This window comes from Glandiceps talaboti, chromosome 7 (assembly GCF_964340395.1).
Source record: "Glandiceps talaboti chromosome 7, keGlaTala1.1, whole genome shotgun sequence".
Classification (NCBI taxonomy): Eukaryota; Metazoa; Hemichordata; class Enteropneusta; family Spengelidae; genus Glandiceps; species Glandiceps talaboti.
This window is the reverse complement of record NC_135555.1, coordinates 10,623,029-10,645,295: the sequence shown is the minus strand read 5'-3', so window position 1 is coordinate 10,645,295 and position 22,267 is coordinate 10,623,029. Positions and strand designations below refer to the sequence as shown.

Below are 22,267 nucleotides of genomic sequence, written 5' to 3'. Positions count from 1 at the left end.
GTCACCAAGGCTAGCCAAATATGTGTCTACCCCTATTCTTGCTACAGTAAATCTTAGCTACATGTAGGCCAGGAATTCTAACAACATGTGTTGTTGAAATAAGTAGTAGAGATATTGTTTATGCTCTAGCTTAATTGTTAGTAGTGAGTTGGTTGGTTGGTTTGTTGGTTGGTTGGTTGGTTGGTTGGTTGGTTGGTTGGTTGGTGGATGGACGGATGGATTACATATTGGACATCTTAATTAAACTACATATAATTGACTGATCGATTGATTGGTTGGTTCGCTGACTAACTGATTAATTCATTAATAATAATTAAGTAATTGATCAATTAATTGGTTGATTAGTTGGTTGGTTGGTTGGTTGGTTGGTTGGTTGGTTGGTTGGTTGGTTGGTTAGTTGGTTGGTTGGTTGGTTGGTTGGTTGGTTGGTTGGTAGGTAGGTGAAATGGTAATTATCAACATTTTAGCACAGTTTTGTCAATATTTGATGACAGAATGTAGATGAAGGTGTGCTATCCGAGTCTATAAGTAGCGAGATCTATAGTTCAATGTAGGATTAAAAAAACTAAATTCTTATACTTAGGCCTCAGACCCCCTTGACTAACTTGACCATAATTGCTTCAAACCGCACATCAATTTCAAATCAGAGTGTAGTAATATTAGTAGTGCTATGAATATAAAATTAGTATGTAGTGAGCAAAAGTTCTTCCTTGAAGAAATATTTGTATTTTGGGGTACAAAACATCCATTAAAAGTAAAGTAAAATCGATTTTGTAGGATGAGAATTAAAATGGCTCAAACCCCCAATCCCAGAAGTAAAAGAATTTCGTTTTTTATCCTTAGGCTACATTGAACTATTGATCTCGCCCCTGAGCAACAATATTATAAATAAATTTAGAGATAATATTGGACACGGTCGGCCGCTTTCTCACCCTGTCACTAGTGACGTTAATCATGCAAGTATTTACGGTGAACACATTTTTATTTCAAGTTGTTAACAGCCATTTGGGAAAATTGCTTCTGAAATTACTGGAACTTCGCGTTAACTGCTCGACAAATACATTCTTCAATACTTGCAACTAGTCTAAAATAGAATTTTAAACGGAGAATTTCTAGAATCTGTCTTTGTACAAAGTTGTGATACGTTGTATGTATAATGTTATTCAGGGATTTGTTGTGCAGGAGTGGCGCTTATGTATACTCTTTAAAAAAGCTTGTGGCACAGTGGAAACCAAATCACCTGAAACCCAACGTCGATGGCGTGGCAAAACTCTTACAAACTTTGTTAAGTACAGTTTATTGTATTATTGACTCGACAAAAATCTCACCAACCTTGCTACACTCTGAGTGATTCAGAAATACAACTTTCTAATTGTTACATTGTTAATGGCATGGCATCGATCTGCCACAACGATGGTATCTCACACAAAGGAAAGAGCACGATTTTGTTAGTAAGATTTGTATGGGGCAAGCCAATGAAATGTAGCAATCATTGTAAGAGTCTCGTTTAGACCGCAGACGACACTCTATTTCACATGGGGCCATGGGGGGGGGTCGTTATAGGTAGAGTTCACCCCTCAGTGCAATACAAGGTATATTACAGCGATGCAGAATCCCCTTTTTGACGCTTCGTCTTGCTTTTTTCCTTTCACTTTTACAAGAATATTTATACCATGCACAAGGCAGGTTATTCTCTTTGAACAGAAACTATGGATTATATACCCTGGTCGTACAACCCGTGTCTACGTAACAGATTCTGCAGTGTTTGAAATGTGAGTCAAAACGTGAATCGAGTTTATTTTCAAAGACTTTTCTTAATCTATGACGCGTGCAAAGATATTGATTTATTCCCAATATTTTTATTCATTCAGTCGGAAATACTCGTCTTACTTGCGACTCGTAGTGACAAGGCTCCTTGGGTAAGATGTTAGATTTCCCTTTCCTGAGCGAAGAAAAACATTGGGGAGTAATATGTAATCATAATTATAGCCAACATTTTATCGCGAGGAAGATTACATCGGCCGTACGCGTTACAGTCTAAAAATAGATTGAAATATACTAACAAATGGAAAGAAATTTTAGCGAGAAACTGATAACAAACCAGTTGATTATCGCGTCGGCCAAAAGCGTTGGTTTTTTTTGCAAATATCGGAAGGGCCAAAGTATAAGACCATTCTTTTATGCAACACTTACAACAAATTGAAACTAAACAGTACGACCAACCATAAACTAACATAGACTTTATTTTAAGATACCATTTATTAGTGTGTAAACAAGAAGGTAAATGGAACCACACCCTGCTTACGCAATGAAGTTTATTTACTAATACGTTGTGACGGTTGACATTCAACAGTGAGAAGACAATTTGGAATCCCTTCAGTTATTCCGAGCTCTGTGTGTGTGTGCTCTTACATTATCTATTTTATCGGTGCGCAGTGGCTTTATCTTTACTACATATACGGCCATGTGCCTCCTTATATGCCTTCTATAAGTAACTGTTTGTATGTCTCTATATGTGTCTGTATGTCTGTCTCTTTCAGTCTCTCTCACTCTCTCACTCTTTCCCTCTCTTTCTCTCTCAATCAAGATGTCTAAGTGTGAAAAGCTTTTATTGGGCAAAGTAAACATCTGATAAACAGTCAAAGTCAACAGTAAAACCTGGTAGGTAACGTAACAGTTGCAACCAAACTGGCAAATATATGGACGATGTACTTCCTATTTACATGACATGTACTTTCGTGGGTGCGTTTTCTACACACGGGGCCTTGTTTTATTACTTTATTATTCCTGCAAACTTTATATAAAGAATCAAATAAATGGTTGCGAAATAACGAAATCTAGGCCTAGCCTTCTATGTAGACACATTGTTTGCTAAGAACGATGTGAACTATAGGTCAAATATAAACTACGACCAGCAGATTTGAGAGGCATAAGCCAAGTTATAAGTTGTTGTTGTTGTTGTTGTTGTTGTTGTTGTTGTTGTTGTTGTTGTTGGTGGTGGTGGTGGTGGTGGTGGTGGTGGTGGTGGTGGTGGTGGTGGTGGTGGTGGTGGTGGTGGTGGTGGTGGTGGTGGTGGTGGTGGTGGTGATGATGATGATGATGATGATGATGATGATGATGATGATGATGATTTGGGAGTGTAGTTTATACTGCATGTTGACACGTGTTTGTAGCATTCTACTTAATCCTAGGCATACTTAACCATAGTTGTTAGCAGAACTCAACCATGATAGTCAGGTCAAATACGTAAACCATTCGATAAAATGATTTATCATGCGTTTACTAAATTGTCGAAGAAATCCCTGTTATGTCATCAACTGCGACAACAACGTCAGAAGAGGATTATAATACCATTGAAGATATCATGACATTGACATTGTAACTAGGAATGATTTAAAACCAATGTTTTATATTGAAACATTTTCACTCGCGTTAAAAACGTTCAACAAACTCAGCGTGTGTCACTTTAGATAGTGAGTAGAACGATATGCTTCTAGCTAGCTATGTTTTCTCTGTTTTTGAGCAATTTTCGTTCCCGGGTTGCCATTTAACCTCAAAACTGTTTTGTCGTTAAACGACTGAACGAAAAAGGCTCAAACAAGAAGGAACAAAAACCCTCAAAATCAAAACTAACGCTGCAATTATTCCAGCTACGTGTACTTCCATCCTGTGGACATTAAATTCAGTATTCTAAAAATGTGACGAATACTTATTGACGAATTTACGTATGTTATCGAGAAGGAAACGCATCACATTTGCCGTGACTACACTGTTTGAACAATAGATACGGCAAATAATGTTTACCGTCATTGCGAAATATAGTTAGTCATGGGTTATTACTGTATGTTTCTGGCTCGTTTGTGGGTAATTTGGCAAGTTTTAGATATATATGGCCGACTTTGGATAGTTTCAACATATAGCAGTTAGTCATGGCCCTTGTTTTTGCACGGTTTTGTACAACGGACACCTGTTAGATCGGTGAAATGTAAGATTCCATTGCGAAACAGTAAAATAAAGTACGCCGTGAGAAACATGGTGAGTCAGGTACACCTACATTTTTAAAAAAAATGTTCGATATCATTTTCTTTATAAATCCATGCAGATGGTCAGTATATATTCACACCAGTAAAAGACATGGTGTCTTTCGCAATTTTCGGTTAAAAGTCTTACGTGGAATGCGAGTTTCGTTTAGTCAGCTATGTGTTGCTATTATTCAAAACAGCTTTCGAAATCACCAGTGCTAATTTTTAAAGTCCCTTTTTAAATTATGTACGTGGTCTGCAAACATGAAGTTCAAGTAGGCTTCCAATGTTCACATTCGAGTGTGTAAGCTTATGTTTGCATTGAACTTGTAGTTGCACGGTCCATTATGTCATGTACCCTGGCCAGTGAGACCGGTACAGACGTTTATCAAACACAGCTACTGACACCGATTCTGTTACCCTGCCTGCATGTGTGTGTGTCACATGTCACCGCAAAGTTATAATTGTTTCCAAACAACTAAGGAAAATCATAAATATGGCAAATTGCACACTTGTTGCAGTGTGTTATAATAAAGTAATTATAAGTTACCACTGAGGAAGCAACGGTAGCGTTTGTGGATTTATATAAAATTATCATAATACATATACAACATTATGTCGAGGAACGTACATTTGCTGTAAATATATGCCTTCCGGGGTTTACCGTTACTTTATTATTTACTGGCCAATGTTTTCACGTATTCATTGCATTATAATAAACAAACGACAACAATATTGAGATCCAAAATGAAAAGTTACAAGTTTCGATTTCGATGTTCAAGTCGTCGGTCAATCTCAGAGGTCAAAAGTCTCTACAATTGTCGGGCACGCCCAACGGGTCACAGGCGGTCAGGGGTCTGCAGAGTTTTTGAATGAACGATAGTTACGACACCCTCTCCCCTCCCAAAAAAACTTTTTTTTACACTTGGACATAAAACGATGCATAATAATTTGTCAAGATATGTTCGCCATAGATATATGAATAGTTTCAACACGAAGTGGGGAGGTGAGGACCTGGGGGTACCTTATAAGAAATTATGACATTTCATTTTACACTCTATGTAATGAGTAGCATGCGCATTGCCTAATGAATAAAGACACAAACTTACCGAAAGCAGCGACAGCACAAGCGAAAAATACCATAACCATAGACTCGTAGGTATACCTGAAGCAGTATTTCCATGGCGTGCTTACATTTTTTGCCATAAATGTCATCAGCTTTCATCAATTTAATAAAGTGTCGGTAGTTTTCCTTCCTACTCAGTGTGACTCCCTACTAGTAGAGTCGCACAAGTCGATTGAGTTAATGATTAACCTACCATCTTGGGAGTGGTAGGTGACATATACGATTAGAGTGAGGTATGCCAAGTACACGTACAGTCTGCTATCTTACATTACGCTTCAAATTGATTACACAATTTGATAATATTTTTTTTACCAAGAACCCGAGACGGATATGGAGGCGGAAACGTTAAAAACTATTAGCAATACTTGCAGCAATATATTGAGGCAAAGTTGAAGAGTTTGATAGGTAAGAAGACTCTGTATTTATTTATTTATTTATTTATTTATTTATTTATTTATTTATTTATTTATTTGTTTGTTTGTTTGTTTGTTTGTTTGTTTGGTTGGTTGGTTGGTTGGTTGGTTGTTTGTTTGTTTGTTTATTTGTTTGTTTGTTTGTTTATTTATTTATTTATTTATGTATTTGTTTGTTTGTTTGTTTGTTTGTTTATTTATTTATTTATTTATTTATTTATTTATTTATTTATTTATTTATTTATTTATTTATTTATTTATTTATTTATTTATTTATTTGTTTGTTTGTTTGTTTGTTTATTCATTTATTTATTTATTTATTTATTGTATTCGTGTTGTTGTACCTCAAGCAACACACTTTATATAAGGTGTTGTATCAGCCATGTGTAGTTTATATATGAACAAATAGTACGCCTTTAAGATGCATAAGATGAGGACATGGCGGGTTTTATGACAATGACTGGACATAAGCTTATGTCATTTTCAACCTAACCCTTACGTTTTCTGATTGACAAGTTTTTAGATCCCCCGCTGCGGCGAAGATGATATTTATTCCGCCCCCCCCACCACCACCACCACCACCACCACCAACAACAACAAATAAAATGATAAATTTGAGCATGCTAAATAAAATCAACAAAACTGTGAAGTATCGCGAGAAATATTGGATGTGAAAACTGACATCAACTTACTTAGTAAAAAGACAATATAAAACTGTTCTTCCAATCTGTAATGGCTGTACATCTGATGAGAAGAAACCAATAACACAGAGACCATATGGAAAACAATGGAAACATAACTACCTGAACTAGACACTCACACATGCAAAACAAATATCTACATACCCGGAACCAAACCAAGGCCTAAGGAGACTTTACATTGTACCTATATATATTATCATTATCAAGTCCCGGGCCCTTTCTACACAACGTGTATGTTTTGCATCTCCCGTAATCGGAACAGCTTCATTGTGATTAGATAGAATTATTTGCTTTATAGACCGAGTGTACAAGTAAGTACAAGCAAAGACACGATCGTGTCTCAATTCCGATGAACTCGACTGTCACCGTTTCCTGGTATCAGGTAAATACTTGTGTAGTCAGGCAGTACTTAGAATCAGATTCAAACTTTAAAAAGGGGGAATAAAGACGTGGGTATTTTTTATCTGTAAAGAGATCCAGAAAAGACATTTTCAACAATACTGCATGGATGTGTTAGTAATACACCCACGGGTGAAAAAAACAGAGTGAGGAACTCAATAGCCTCAGCATTGTTTGAACGCCGCAGAGATTCATTTGCGATGAGGAGCTCCTCACGTTACATGTATTTGTCTCCCATAGTGCTTCGTCCGAGTGTACAGTGTGCATTCGTGCATTGATATTCTATTTCAGAGAGGTTGCAGGACTGGTGAAAATAATGTTTTCAGGGTCCCCTAAACATATAAGTGGTGGTGACATTGAGCTAAACATTTTCATTTTTCAAGTTGTCAAGGTAATTAAAAGATTAAATTCCACTGTTCGTGTTACAACAAATTTCCGGGTATAGATAAGTACAAAACAGCGCCACCATGTACAATCATGTTGTAGAACGACTGACCCTTGAACTCAAGCGCCATCTTGAAAGCTTGGTCGTGTCGTCGGGTGAGTCCTACTTGATCAAATCGGCCAACATCTGCAAATAATTTAAACTAATTTATTTTAGTGTGTAATCAGCGGATAGCACATTGTTGAAAGCTTCCTTTCAATATTTTTTGAAAGCAAACGGGACAATTTATCCACCTGTGCGGTGACATTTCGCAAACGTGAAAGTGTAAACGACATTTTAACAACAATGGCAGCAAACGGTGATGGCAATTACTTGGTGCCAGATCAAGATACAGGGGCTGACGATTCTGTTGGTGTAGATATTGGTGTTGGAATGGGGGATATTGGTCATGAGGAAAACCAGATCGTTGCAGAAGATGGTGTCGAAGACCCGGTAAGTAGATATATTGCAATCCATTTCAATCTTTCCAAGAAATCCGTCTGTGTTTGTGAATGACACTCCCAGTTTAGTGGATATTGCCTGTAATGGTAAAGCTCATACGTGTACATCATGAAGTCCCCTGCCACTAAAATGTACGCGCAGCGTTGTAAACAGTGGTGTAAGTGAATTGAATGAACAGACGTTACGGAACAATAATAAAAGACACTTGTACACGCATAAATTCGTTTCTGTTTCATACTTTTCAAAGAATGTGTGGAATGGAACTTGTAATCATGTAATTTTGTCAATGTAGTCTTGAGGCCAGACATTGGGTTTGAATATGAAGATCTCTCCAAATTTAAACCCAACAGCTAGTGTCTTGACCACATGCACATAGAGTTGGCCAGTATTGTTTTGCCAGTTAATATTATGGTACAATTTTCAATAGTTTCAACATAGTTTTGTTGGTGAATGGATGACAAATAAATCAATTTGGATGTCAAATGTTGTAAACCAAATACAGAACTATGGTGAATGCATTTGGTGTAATTTGCCATATGAAGTCAAAGAATTGTGAGTAGAATATGAACCTAGCTGGCCTGTAGACTATTATTATCTCTAAGTAAAGCAGTAGCAATATTGAATAACAATGTATAAATTATCACCGGAAGAGTGATTTATATACTGTGCAGTTTGTGTTCCGTGTCACTGGCTAAGCTAATAACACTAATATCTGAATATACAGGCTGAAATAGGAAATGAAATTGAAAGAAATATAAGAGAAAAACAAAAACAACCCAATCCCCCCTCCCCCAACTCATCACTCTATTCGGTGTAAAAGCCTAGTATAATAAGTAATTATACCATATTTATTTGTTGTCTTTTCTGAAAGGAACTGGAAGCCATCAAAGCGAGGGTGCGTGAAATGGAAGAAGAAGCTGAAAAACTCAAAGAAATGCAAAATGAAGTTGAAAAACAGATGAATATGAGTAGTCCTCCAGGTGTAATGGCAAGTCCAACATCCCTAGAGGATAAAGTAGAAGTGGATGCCAGGTCAATATATGTAGGAAATGTAAGTATCTACTAAAAGTGAAACCTGTCTCTCGTAAGAATGACACACCAGTTTTCATGGTATATCTTCATGCTGGATTCTCCCCAGGCCTTTATAGAGTCTGTTTTTGCTGAGGTTGGGAACTTCAGTAACAGAAAGGGTGGACTGATACATTACAGTACATTCTATGATAATGTTGGAACCCCAGCAAAATGATGGGGGGGGGGGGGGGGGGGGGGTTAAGGATTTTACCTACATGTACTTACTACTCTGTGAACTTTCCAAAAATGCTTTGGAGGAGTTTGTTCCAACCTGTTGTTTATTGAAAAGAAGAGAAGCTGATAAATATCGTTCGTTTGTTTGTTTGTTTGTCTGACTTGCATTGTTGGTATTCACAATCAGAGAGCACCGTCAATAACTTATCTCAGATATGACTGAGCTGTTTGGTGTACTCGGACAAAACAGTCATTCAGTCCCACAGAATGCAACACTGTACAGAGACCCAAACATTGATGAATGGTGATCGCTATTCCTTGCCACAAGAAATTGTTAACTAACCATATAACAAGGCTGTTCATATTGATACTTATATTTTGTAGGTTGACTACTCATCAACAGCAGAAGAATTGGAAAGCCACTTCCATGGGTGTGGATCAGTCAACAGGGTGACCATTTTGTGTGACAAGTTTACTGGACATCCCAAAGGGTTTGTGGTTGAACAGAGCTGCCAGGACACTCTTCTACAGCTCCTTATATCCTTAACTTACATCTATAGAACCATTGTCACATACACAAACACACACACGCACGCGCACACACACACATACATTCATGCATACATTCATGCATACATACATACATACATACATACATACATTCATGCATACATACATACATACATACATACATACATACATACATACATACATACATACATACATACATACATACATACATACATACATACATACATACATACATTTGAAAAGTATGACTAGGGTGTTTCTTTAGTTTAGGCGTTAGTCACAGATGGGCAACGCTATTCAAAACGGCTATAGGTATATTAAAACTGTTCTGGTAGAACGAGTGTAGGCATTGACTCTTGCAGTTGATAACACATACTGGTGAGATGTTAGTACCAGCCCAGCCCAGTGTTAGCACTGAACTGGTCTGGTCCTAGCCTGTCAGAAAGTGATTCTTGAGGTGTACTGTAGGGATGACATGTCAGTAAGGAGTATTTATCTGAATTATGTCAAATGTTATATTAAAAAAGAGAAAATACTCTATAGTATAGGGCTATGGAAAATTATTGAGAGTCCTGTAAAATTGGGAAAGTTGATCATCAAGTTCTTGTTAATAGCATTGAAGGTTTTTAATCACAGTCAAGTGTACGACATTCACCTTGTCAAAACTAAATGTGTACCAGTGTGCCCTCTAAGCCAATTTGACATGCCACTGATGCACACAATTTCAAGTGACGCACCAAAATTTGGTGTTCCCGTATCTCTTACTGTATAGTGACTCACAAGAGATCCCAGTTTTTCTCATTTTGACTCGCAACAAAATTTGGTTATCATGAGAGGGTACACTGATGTGTACCAAGAATCAGAAAAAATGCTGCCATTGGTTATCACTTTTGTACATACTCACATAGCTCCCATTACAATTATATCCTGCTCTTGTCTGTTCATGCAAATCATGAAAAAGAACAAAGTATATACTGTACATAGCCTAGAAATACAACCCTGGTTGTGTTCAGAGTATCATATGAATCCTTTTGTACTCGAAGTCACTGTGTTGATTCATTCTCAAACCCATTATGTGCATGTAATGTAACTGTTCTTGTAGGTTTGCATACATTGAATTCACTGACAAAGATTGTGTACAGACTGCCATGGCGCTGGATGACTCTCTATTCAAGGGTAGGCAAATTAAGGTAAGTTTGATTTCCAGTGTGTGTGTGCGCATGTGCTTGCAAGAGATGATCTTTTCAAGGGTAAGCATATCAAGATGGAGTGTAAGCTTAATTTCCATTGTGTTTGTGTGTGTGTGTGTAGAGTGAGAGGGAGAGAACTCCCATCTACTTGATTTGGTCTCTGTAATACCATATATTTCATTCCCATATCATATTCTTGTTAGCGTCTTTCAAAAGACATCAAGTGTACTGCTTCAGGAAAAACTGAGGGTTGTGCTGTATATATTTTACACCCGCTAATGCTGTGTACACTATTCATAGATATTTCATTCGTAAGAGATATTAACATTGAAACTAAAGATAAAGCAGTAATTTGTCTTATTTTCAGGTTAATCCAAAACGAACAAATAGACCAGGCATAAGTTCCACAAACAGACCGCCCAGGGGAGGTGCTGGTGGTGGTGGCCGAGCATTTCGTGGTCGTGGCGGTGGTGGTGGTGGTTATGGCCGTGCACCCTTCAATATGCAGTATTACAGTGGATATGTACCAAGACCGAGGACACCAAGGTTCAGGTATGATAGATGAACTGTGGATTCACCTTGTCAATGTCACTGGATTTGGTGTGTTGGCAAAACTCTAAACCTTGAGTGAATACTGACTTGTATAATACACATGTTGACTGATCGCGCAGGCAACATCATATGTGTGTTTCCTTGTAGTCCCCCCCCCCCTGCCTCCTGAGGGCAAAGTCCATGGGAAATAGTCTGTGTTGGATTGACACCGGGCTGAGGGAAACTGACATACGATGTTGCATGAGCACAATCAGTCAATGTATGTTTTGTAACACACCATATCATTTACCTCATTGTCTGTTGTGCCTAAAAAATATACGGTTGTACATTGCAGGGTTCCCTTTCCATATGACAACAGTAAAGGTAGTTCGAAAAGCAACATAGGAATCTGCAAAAGTTTACTCCTTTAATGACTACCAACTTACAAGGGTGGCAAAGTTTTTCTTCAGAAAATTGTAAAAGCCGTGAAGTTTCTGGCTAGCGTCTATTTCGCCAGCACTGTGACATAATTTTCTTCTGTTGAGAAAATATGTACGCATACGCACATGATGTCATCAGTCACCAGTTTTCATGATGATGCCCGTAAAGGTGTCATCACCAAAATTATTGACTGGTAAACGTCACTTGTGTTAAACAATGCAAAAATTATACATACCACGTGACCATGTATTGACAAATCACAACATAGGAAAGGAACTAGGTGTGTTACAAAAGATTGCTTATTTACATGGGTTCTTAAACAGAGCAGATGCACCTCTTCATCAACCATTTTACCCCTCAACACATCTACATGCATCAGTTGTTTTGTCACTTTACTTATTCACCAGTGGTTACAATTACTGGTATTATCACATGTCGCTGATTTGAGCTGCAAATATGGTAACACCGTATTCAATCTTGATGTGCTTGTAGTAATCAGACAATACAAATGTGAATGTTGAAAATTTCTATTGCCCAACAGAAGTGACAAGTAAGCTTTCTATTATGAAAAAAAAAATCAAGTTGATATCTTTTAATGAAGTATACTACAATATACTTCTGTGAAATGACATTAACTTAAGTAGCTACGGAAACTGGAATATGATGTAAAAACTTGGAATATCAATGTTGCTATGAAGTAGATGAGTCTTGTAATCATTGACGTAATTCTAATTCAACAGTGAACATCAATGTGCTGGGTTTGCAGAATAATGACGTGATATTTTATCTCCAGGTATTCGTTCCCTGAAACACTCTTGGGAATTCCAGTCACTCATGGCAAGGAAGATGAACAATGTACAGAATGTTCTAACCATGTTTATTTGCCAAGTAATGATATAGAAGTGAAACCTTTATTTCATGTACCTGTAAGGTTTGGTTGTCATAGGTTGACCAACTTCATAACTGAGAAAATACAATGACAGAGATTTAGAATGCTGATCCATTCGCAGCTGTTCATGCTGTCTTTTTGTTTTGTTGATTTCATGAGAGTGTGTGGAGAGCGTCTGTCATTATTTTTTTAGTTTTTATAATTTTATTCTCTGGATATCCTTGTCAGTTTAGGACATGATCGACTTTGTAGCAATTCACATACAGGACTTGAAGTTAACTTTTTTTTTTCTTCAGTAGTCCTAGTGGGCTACCATTTTCAGAAAGTGATAGCCCAAGGATGATGACCAGTAGTCCTATATTCCTGAACTCCAAACAGTTCTGCTATTGGAAATATGTTATTAAAATACTTTTATGTCTATAAATGTTCCATCCTTTAAATCATTGCATAAATCAATGGTACATTGTAGCCTGAGTGGGCTACCAGCTGTAAATTATGGTAGTCCCATGACAAGAATGGGTAGTCTGTGAACATGGGACTACTTTAAATTTCGAGTCCTGACATAATAAAGTTTCGTGGTATTTTCCTAACCATACTTTGCTCTTTTTCTAGTGTCCTGATATTATTGTGCCTATGTAGGCGATGCCTAGTGGATTAACACACCTGTTTGATTTATTCACAGGAGCCGTAGAGCTGTGTGGTTCTCACCCTATTAAATGCCAGTAAGGTCATAGGTCAGACCCCATTAAAGGCATTTGTGATGAGGAAAAAAAAGAAAAAAAGAGGAAAAAAAGGAATACACATACGAATTGTGTGTGAGAGTTAAAGAAAAGAAAAAAAGACATCATTCCCCAACTTGAAATTGAAGAAGATAATATCAACTCTTACATAGCAGCTTAGTTACAAAACTATGTATATAAACCTCCATTGATCATGATCACCCCACCAGAAGAACATGTTAACATTTCTCATGCTATTTATAGCCACTTACTTACTGCTGTGCAGTGTTCTGGGCATTTGCATGTTTCAGAGTTTAAGTACTCACCTTCCAAAAAAAAAGAAAATATTCCTGAGCTCAATAATCAATAATTCACTTTTTTTCTCCCTCATGTATGTACAAAATGTACCATTTTCAAACCTCAACTTTTGGACATAATGATATTCAAAAAACTGTAAATACTTTTTTTAGGGGTCAGCAAATTCAAACTGTTTGAAACTTATGACTTATGCAACAAACATTGCCATTTTCAATTCGATTAATTGTTTATTTATTTATTTTTTTGGCAAAAACACAAGCAAGCCTGTTTGACCAAATTTTAGATACAAAGACACTATCGATAACAATTTGGATGACGAGGCACTCCTTGTGGTGGTTTGTGGTTTTTGTGTACCATCTTCTCTCTTACAGAGGCACGCCTGGCATGGACATTGCTACTACAGTCTTCAAGATGGATACCCCCATCCAGAAGATTATAAAAAAAAAAGTTACCAAAAATTCAACAACAAAAAAATATTCAAAAAAAAAATGGCTTAAGATTATGGCTTGTTTGCCTGGGTATGTTTTTAAAAAAAGAAAAAATCCAAATTCTTGTGAAATTCCATAGAAAAGAAACTGAAAATATCAGATGAGGGATGGGACAAAAAAAAATGTACGGGATAGGAGGAAAAAAAGATATGTATACTTTACATCATTTGAAGAAAAAAATAAAATTTTGAACTCTATGTACATTTTGTCATTTGTTTGTGTGTGTGTGTGTGTGTGTGTGTTTTGTCAGTATCAAACTAGCCTCTGTCACAGGCAGAATGATTGACCTGGTAAGCATTCTCGCCACACACATCCTGCATACCAGTACTGCATATTTATGGCCATGCTTCTAAATCTGCAACTGTTAACCGTAAGGAAAAATTAGCATATTATTTGATGTTCAAAGTTACTTGTAGACTGTTGACAGTCGTTTGTGCCTTTTTTGCTACATTTTATCTTAAACTAAAGTCATCGCCTTGCTCCGATCTGGAGCAATACTATGACCATGTACTGATCAGTGAGTGCCAGAGGCACTCGCAGTTCCTATCAGTATGTATTAGTATTCAGTGCTACGGAGTGAGGCGACAACTTTGCTTTAGATGAAACGTAGCAAAAAAGGCACGAACGACTGTCAACAGTCTAGGTAACTTGTAGTCTGTAAGATATGACATTTGTGCCATGCTACCAGTGGTTTAGCAGCCTGACACGGGCTGAACAACAAGACTCATCTTGCAGTCTTGGTAACTTGACATAAGTAACGTAGTTCAATGTATTTGCCCTATGTGTGACTTGTTCTACCATTTATCTTCTAAACAATGGTAGCCATGAAATATACTCTGAATTGCTGAGTTTGCAGGCTGTGTGGATAGATTGATTTATAATTATCTGGCAGACATTTCTTCACAGCTGGTATTGGTTCAAGGCTGTCAGCACCTTGACAACCTGATCTTGAATAATTGAGAGTAATGAATGAATAGGTACGACTTTTCAGTACAAGTAACGAACAGGCCCCAGTCTCGTCACTTTTTGTCCAAAATTGTATACATACTATGCATGTTTAAATATTAAATTTCTGTTAATTCATTCCCAAGACATCCACACCAAATTTATTACCAAAATCACCACCTGCTCATTGTTATAAATGGATTTTCATCGAGATCTAAGGGGCAATCACACAATGTCACAAACTCAATAAGCAAACTTCATTTATTTTTGGAGGGGGAGGTGGTCTAGTGTCAATGCGATTGCTGAACTTCATTTTCACACTTCCAACCAGATTTCGATGGAAAACTTTCACTCCTTCAGTGATAACAGCTTTTGTATTTCCTACTGAGATGTTGATAGGTTGATAAAAATTTACTTCTAATGTGATAAGGTGCCAAGTTTCTGATAGTATTTTGATTTGTTTACAATCATGTCTTTACATCAATCGTAGTGGTGTGACTGCTATAGATTTCATCATAGTTGACATCATATATAAACGATTGATGTCGCACTTGTGAACATTTGTTTAGGGGAGGGGTTTTGACCTAAACGAACGATGTTTATTTGTTGAGTTTGTGCAATCATCCCTAACATGGAAAAACAGGTGTACAGAAATACCCAGACACATGTATACCTCTTGAAGTATGATTTACTTTATTTTACATCTTGAGTCGAATGTAATTATCAACATCCCACTCCTATCTCCCTATGACATTCACGATACACGTACCTATTACAGTATTGGGTAAAACCCTTGAGCCTCCAAGAACGATAATCACAGATTGAGATATGTTAAAACTGTAAAGATGACATGCACAATTTTGGTACATAGACTTTGCTTAAGTTTCAGAAGTATCAGTGTTACCATGGCAAAAAAAATAACTTAAAAACAAATTGTCGCTACAACTACAACATAATCTATTATACTATGCATAAGACAAAAATATGGAATATATACTCTGGTCATTCTACGTCCCTACAAAACATGTCTGTATGTCACTGGTTCTGCTGTGTTTGAAATGCGAGTCAAAACATTCAAAATTGTCATTACTTTCCCTGATTTTTTTTTATATGACTGGCACTGGTATAATTATGTCAATAATTTTCTTCATTCAGCCAGAAAATACTCTTGTCATTACAAGTCTTGCGACTCGTAGTGACAAGGCCCCTTAGTTCACTTGGCTGAACCAAGATAAATATTGGGGAATAACATCTAATTATTATGCAATACTGTTTGGCCATAATTACTGACATAGTATTTTTTTCTTCCAAATATGTACTAACAAAATTCTACTGATCAGAAATCACACACTTATTTCTTAGAAAGTGATTGTGTAAATAAGAGTACACAGTCATGTCTACACAATACTTCACAACATGACCCTGCAGAATAAACTTAATATTCTCTTTATCAGTCTTGTACATGCACTGTGCAATCAATATCTTGCATTATGGGATAAATGTACATCTCATGGAAGTCTGCATTTATTGATTGGTAGTGGCACAAAATACAACTCTGTTGAGTTTTCTGTAGATTTCCCAAAAACACAATCATACTGACTGTACACAAGTAGGTCTTCTCTCACCAGTTGATGTTTGATGACACATACCAAAACTTGCTAAGCAAATTTACAACAGCAGGTCACTGAAAAGTCCACACATTCAGCAACAAAAGTTACATGTATAGGTTATATAAATTGTCCGAGATCTAAGTATGTACAAATTCACCACACCATGAATCATTGGCAATATCTTATCATGATGACTGGACTTCAGGTACTGGCACCATCATCTGAGATACCACTTTGTCAAATAATCTGTTGAAAGTTGAAAATAAAAATATATCTGTCACTACAATACTTGCGCATTCACTGTTTAAAAACAAGAAATAAATCTAATTTGTTATACTACTAGTACTACTAGCATTTTACCACATACTAAAGGCTAACAATAGAATATGGATATTGACTCGTGTCTGTATGTGTAGCCTGTGAAGCAAACATAGTGTTGACGGTGAAATCATGTGATTGTTATTTCTATGATGTGCCTAGGTGGTAAAGTTCTAGGCCCACTTTGAAAATGAATTAAAATTAAAAAGTTTGAAAAACCAAGTCTGACAAAGCTATAGAAAACGTTGGCCCAGAACTAAAGAATGATCCTATGTAAATCCCATGGTTCCACTGATAAGATAACAGTTATTGCCAGAACCTTGAGATTAAAACCCTGGCCTTTATGGTAACAAGAATTGAATTGCTTATCTTGTGTATGTCAAGTTCAAGAAAACACTTTTATCATAAGATTTTCATTCCAATCTATAGTAACTGTTTTAATACGTCATGTCTGTGAACAGTTTCATACTAACCTGGATTTCACTGTTTCTCCTGGTATGTAAAATGGATTACATAACATATCGGTATATGCATTATGAAGCTTGCGAAACATCTGTAGACAAAATAAAGATTGGTATCACTTTAGCATTGTTCTTCTTGAAAAACTTGCTATAGATAGAACTTAGACATGATATTCAAGCATTATATATAAATGATTTGATGACATAATTCAGTGTATGTATATACTAAAGTGTTAAGAAAACCTCTACAGGATACCAACTATGATAACACCAGAACGTGATTAGTAATGCCATTGAATTCATGCAATGCATCAATATTAATATTATACTGAAATAGTTTCATCAAGGTTTTGTGTAGATATTATCATCCAAGTACAAATCAATATAAAACTCAGCTTGTGTCACTTCTAAACTGTATTATAACTTAGTACAAGACATCTTACAAATTCATACAGAGCAGGAAATTAACTTCTTTTTGTAGTCCCAGTGGATTAAACCTTTCTGAAATTGGTAGCCCAAGGATGGTGACCCATAGTCCCGAACTGAAAAAAGAGGACCCCCCCATTGGAAATATGTGTGTATTAAAATACTTTGATGTCTGTAAATCTTCTAAATCACTGCACGATCAGCTGTGAATTATGGTAGCCCCATGACAAGAGTTGGTAGTCTGTGGACATGGGAATACCATTAATTTTAAGAGACTTTACCATAGTATAATACATCTTTTATTGGTCATATCCACACACACTTATTATCAACACTTGTCTAACATTATTTGCTGTGTGGCTGGTATGTCATACGGTATCTAAAGACCACCACCATTCAGAATGTAAAAAACACTGCTGTGAGATTTACGAGTTACATAGGGTTACTGTCCTTAATCTTAACTTTTGTCTAACCTAACTACCATGTGTACAAGCAACTCACAGGCTATTAACTCTAATCTTAAAGTAACAGTTAGTCTTATATAAGATTATATTAGTCACTGAAGGAGTTAATCTGTCACCTGTACTGTTATACTGTGTTACCATAGCAACATTATATAGGTCAATGAACAAGGTCATATGACCTTTTTATGACCTTTTACATTAAAGGTGCACAGTCTATCACTTTTTTGTTTTTAATTACTTTTTATTGCAAGTTCAAAAATAATAATACACATAAGAAAAGGAAGAGTTCCCAGTAGATATGTTTGTCGGAAAAAAAGAATGAAAACTCCAATTCAAAACGATGGCATTTGTCATCAAATGTTTGCAATATATTGTTTCTTCTTGAGATGAGTTGCTCAGTTTGCTTTACATCTCTAATGTTGACTATCGCTAAATTAACCCAACTCGTGTCTATAATAGTCTAGTAAAGTGAGATAAAAACAAGATGTAGATGACTGAATGTATACTTACACTTCTGATTTCATTGTCTCGGAGAGTTGTGTTTGAAGTTTCCACTACAATGACAAATTTAACTTTTGTGTTTGTTACATACCCATACCTGATATGTTTGCTGAGTTAAAGAAATAAACCTGTTGTGAAAAAAACTGCACTGATTTAATCATCAGTTCAGTTCAGTTCATATAGGGACAAGTATCCACAGATAATAAAAGTCTCTCAAATCCTGTTAGTCATGCGAAAATGCTGATCTATATTGTTCTTGAAGTCATTTGTGTTCTTTGACATGATTACATAGTTCGGCAAAGCGTTCCATTCATTTATGACATGAACAGTATGATACAAATTCATTACTTAATAACTTGTATTTGCAAGAAACTGTATGCATATACAGATGATCAGATATACTGATTTTCTATCATTTTTCTACCTGTCCTCATTTTATTGAATAAAGAAACTTCAGACCATTGGGGGATTTCAACTATATCCTCTCCACAAATGTTTTCGTCTAGAGGCTATAGGCCTTTTCCCCTACCTGGCATTTCACTTTAGGCTGTTTATTCAAACCTAAAATTAGATTATGATTTCCTGTAGCCTCTAGATCCTGATGGACCTCCTCGGAGATTCGCCTAACACATCAACAAAATGCTAGCTCTATGTGATCGATGAGGGCACACAGTACAGGGCTAGGGATACTGGGATACTATGAGTACAATTATGTAGTAGATACATACAAAACAACCCAAGTTTTAGCTATTTATGCAAAGCTTCGAGGACTGTGAGAGAGTCTAACTGAACACAGTAGCTACAAAGCTATCAGAGAGAGATAACAAGTAAAATAAACAAATGAAAACAATTAACATATCTAATTATACCAATCATTCATTGAATGCATGGCATGCCAGCAAAGCAAATTTAGAATATTTGATCTTTAACCCAAGTATCTGTGTAATCTCAAAACTAACTTTAGTTAAATAACACAAGGTTTTTTATTTACTCTGGTCAGATATCAGATATCAAAAAAAGACACACCCTGATAGGCACTTTATTGTTGATTACACTAATTAACTTGTGGTTTAGCCTTGGCACTGACTTCTAAGAAAGGCAGCCGCCTTATCAGACCCACTATCAAATGATAAAATTCTGAGCTTGGGGGATTTAGGGGGTGGCAGTATACTCCCCATACTTGTCTTTAGATAGATATGGCACCGTGACCCTTTGCACAATAATAAAGTGAATTTATAATGCATGTTTGTTCTCTGAAGAGCTCCTAGATGCAGACACAGAACTAGTGCTGTTTAGTGTGTTTTGACATCTGAAGTCCCAGACAAAGAATAAGTTAAAGCGAGACCTGGTTAAATGTGTAGGGTCTATCATCAGACATAGATATGAATTATATTAGAGAAATGTTACTTAAAGGATTCACCTTTTAATTATTTTTGCAATAAATGAGAAAATTATCTGTAAGCATAGGGTCTATGGTCTGATTAAATACTATTAGTTAAAATAAGTAGGTCAGAGGTCAAGTATCACAGTTCTATTCATTGAATACATAACTTGCTTGTTGAGTAATGTTATATGTATTGAAGACAGATAACAAAAGACTCCTTACATACTTGGCTTATCATAGAATATGGTAATAATTGAGTTATGATAGTTGAATGGGTAAAGTGTCCTAGTTGAAGTCTGCTGGTCACAGACTCACTCACTGTTAGTTGTTTCTTTATGGCTAAAATTTATATAATTACAATGTTAGTAAAGTCCTTTGGTAAGATTTTAACTCTTCTATATATACTATCAAACTAGAGAGAGCATATAGTTTCAATTAGGCAGCACAATGTTTTTTTATGTCTTGGACAGTTTTTAATACAAATTACACAAACAAATACAGACACTGAAAGCGAACACTATATGTTACATTTTTTCTCACTGTGACCACAAATAAACAATTTTGCCTTTGAATCTTCCTTGTTTCATTCCACAGTGGTGTCAATTTGTGTTCACAGTGAGATCATTTTTTATATCATATGCTTGCACACTTGCAGTGTCTGTATTTTGTTTTTGTACTTTGTACATTGTGCCACCTAATTGAAACTCAATGGTCTCTCTGGTTTGGTAGTACATGTATAATAAGATAAATTTTTGTATATTCTAAGTTCAGATGATAAACTTCCTTTTGCCAAATTTCTTTTAGATACATCTCGAAAGATCCCCCCAGCAGAAAAGTAATGTGTATTGTATTTTTGTCTTGTATTGTATTGTATTGTATTGTATTGTGTTTACTATACCATGCTTTCCACAGCATGTTGTTAAGTAATAAAGTTAATTAATTATAATATACACAGTATGTGTTACATGGTAAATTTTCTGATTTTCTGAGCATGTGCAAAACAGGTAAGCTGATGTGTCATCGTATGATGTAACCAATGATGTGTCAGCTAACCATTTGCATCATGATACAGTGACTACAGACAGAGTTGGTATATTGAACGCAAAGGATACACTTTATAATCTTCTGTTGGGTAGAGTAAGCCTAGATACAGTTCTCTGAGATCATTGACACTTTTACTGACAGAGGACACTTTCTCTTCCACCACATCCAAACAAGTGTGGACAGTGTAATGAAACTTCAGTTCATTCTCTGTTGGTATTGTCTTTATGTATAGAGGGTAATTCTATTGAAAGAAAGAGGTCATCAAAATGGATCAGGAAATCACTCAGGATTAACTTGAGTAGATCATACTGAGAGTTACTAGTCTTTTTGACACTTCAAGTTCCTCTGAGAACCGCCCACCTGAGAATATGGTCGTTGGTGGCGCTCCAGCATATTCTGCTAATGAACCAGTGTAGGGTTACTTTGTTAGATCTAGAGGGATGGTTAGTGGTGATATTTGGAGTGTGTGGCACTGTATTTTAAGTCTATCACGACCAAAGTTCCTCCATCTGGTTTGAAAATAATGGGATACATAAACAATTCCCATAACTGAATAGGGCAGAATGAATTATTAAATCGAACAGTTACTGAGTTACGTATTTTATAGATACGTACACTGCAATATATTTTAGTAGGGTCAGTGCCTGTCCGGGGTGGGGGTTCATATATCTTAATTTGATGTTCAGCGGCACAACTGAACGACACTAGACCTAGCAATCTATTTTTAGTGCAATTACTAGCACTAAGAAATGCTTAGAACAAAAAAAAATCACGCTATAAAGTAGTAGACAGTCTGGTTCTCCAGTTTATTCTAGTAATTTGTCACAGTGTACATTCTGATTCAGAATTCTCTCGCTGTTCTGCTTTTCGCTCTTGGAGAGGTTAGCCTTTGTATCTGACAATGGTTGCTCATTAATTCTACTGAGAGTTGTAAACGACATATTTCATGAACATATTCATTTACTTACCTCTTTCGCTATCACTGCCACACACACGGCCATTTTGTTGATTTTATTGCAAAGGGCTTTCCCATCCTCATTTCACAAAGAAATCTAGGCACTACGAATATATCTTATTTACATATAAAATACAACTCAATTTTATGTTATGAATATATTAATATATTATTAATATTGTCAATGAATCTAAAACATTTATAAATAGAGATATAAAGGAAAAAACTGCGTTGTAAAAATGATGTAGAACTTTAGCTTG

The 22,267-nt window shown here is 36.2% G+C and overlaps 2 protein-coding genes across 2 annotated transcripts; one reads left to right on the top strand and one right to left on the bottom strand.

Moving 5' to 3' along the window:
• The first annotated feature begins 7,169 nt into the window (after window positions 1-7,169).
• LOC144437613 (polyadenylate-binding protein 2-B-like) lies at window positions 7,170-14,077 on the top strand. Its single transcript, XM_078126590.1, has 6 exons — window positions 7,170-7,538; window positions 8,419-8,598; window positions 9,177-9,283; window positions 10,426-10,513; window positions 10,881-11,065; window positions 13,057-14,077. Exons 1-6 carry the CDS (start codon window positions 7,392-7,394, stop codon window positions 13,088-13,090), a joined length of 741 nt encoding a protein of 246 aa, XP_077982716.1. The 5' UTR covers window positions 7,170-7,391; the 3' UTR covers window positions 13,091-14,077.
• Window positions 14,078-15,577: 1,500 nt separating this feature from the next.
• On the bottom strand, window positions 15,578-22,058 carry LOC144437487 (trafficking protein particle complex subunit 2-like protein). The gene is made up of 5 exons (XM_078126430.1): window positions 22,021-22,058; window positions 21,121-21,293; window positions 18,634-18,721; window positions 17,246-17,325; window positions 15,578-16,700 (listed from the first exon to the last, which is right to left on the bottom strand). The coding sequence occupies exons 1-5, from the start codon at window positions 22,051-22,053 to the stop codon at window positions 16,640-16,642; spliced, it is 435 nt and encodes a 144-aa protein (XP_077982556.1). The 5' UTR covers window positions 22,054-22,058; the 3' UTR covers window positions 15,578-16,639.
• Window positions 22,059-22,267: the final 209 nt, after the last annotated feature.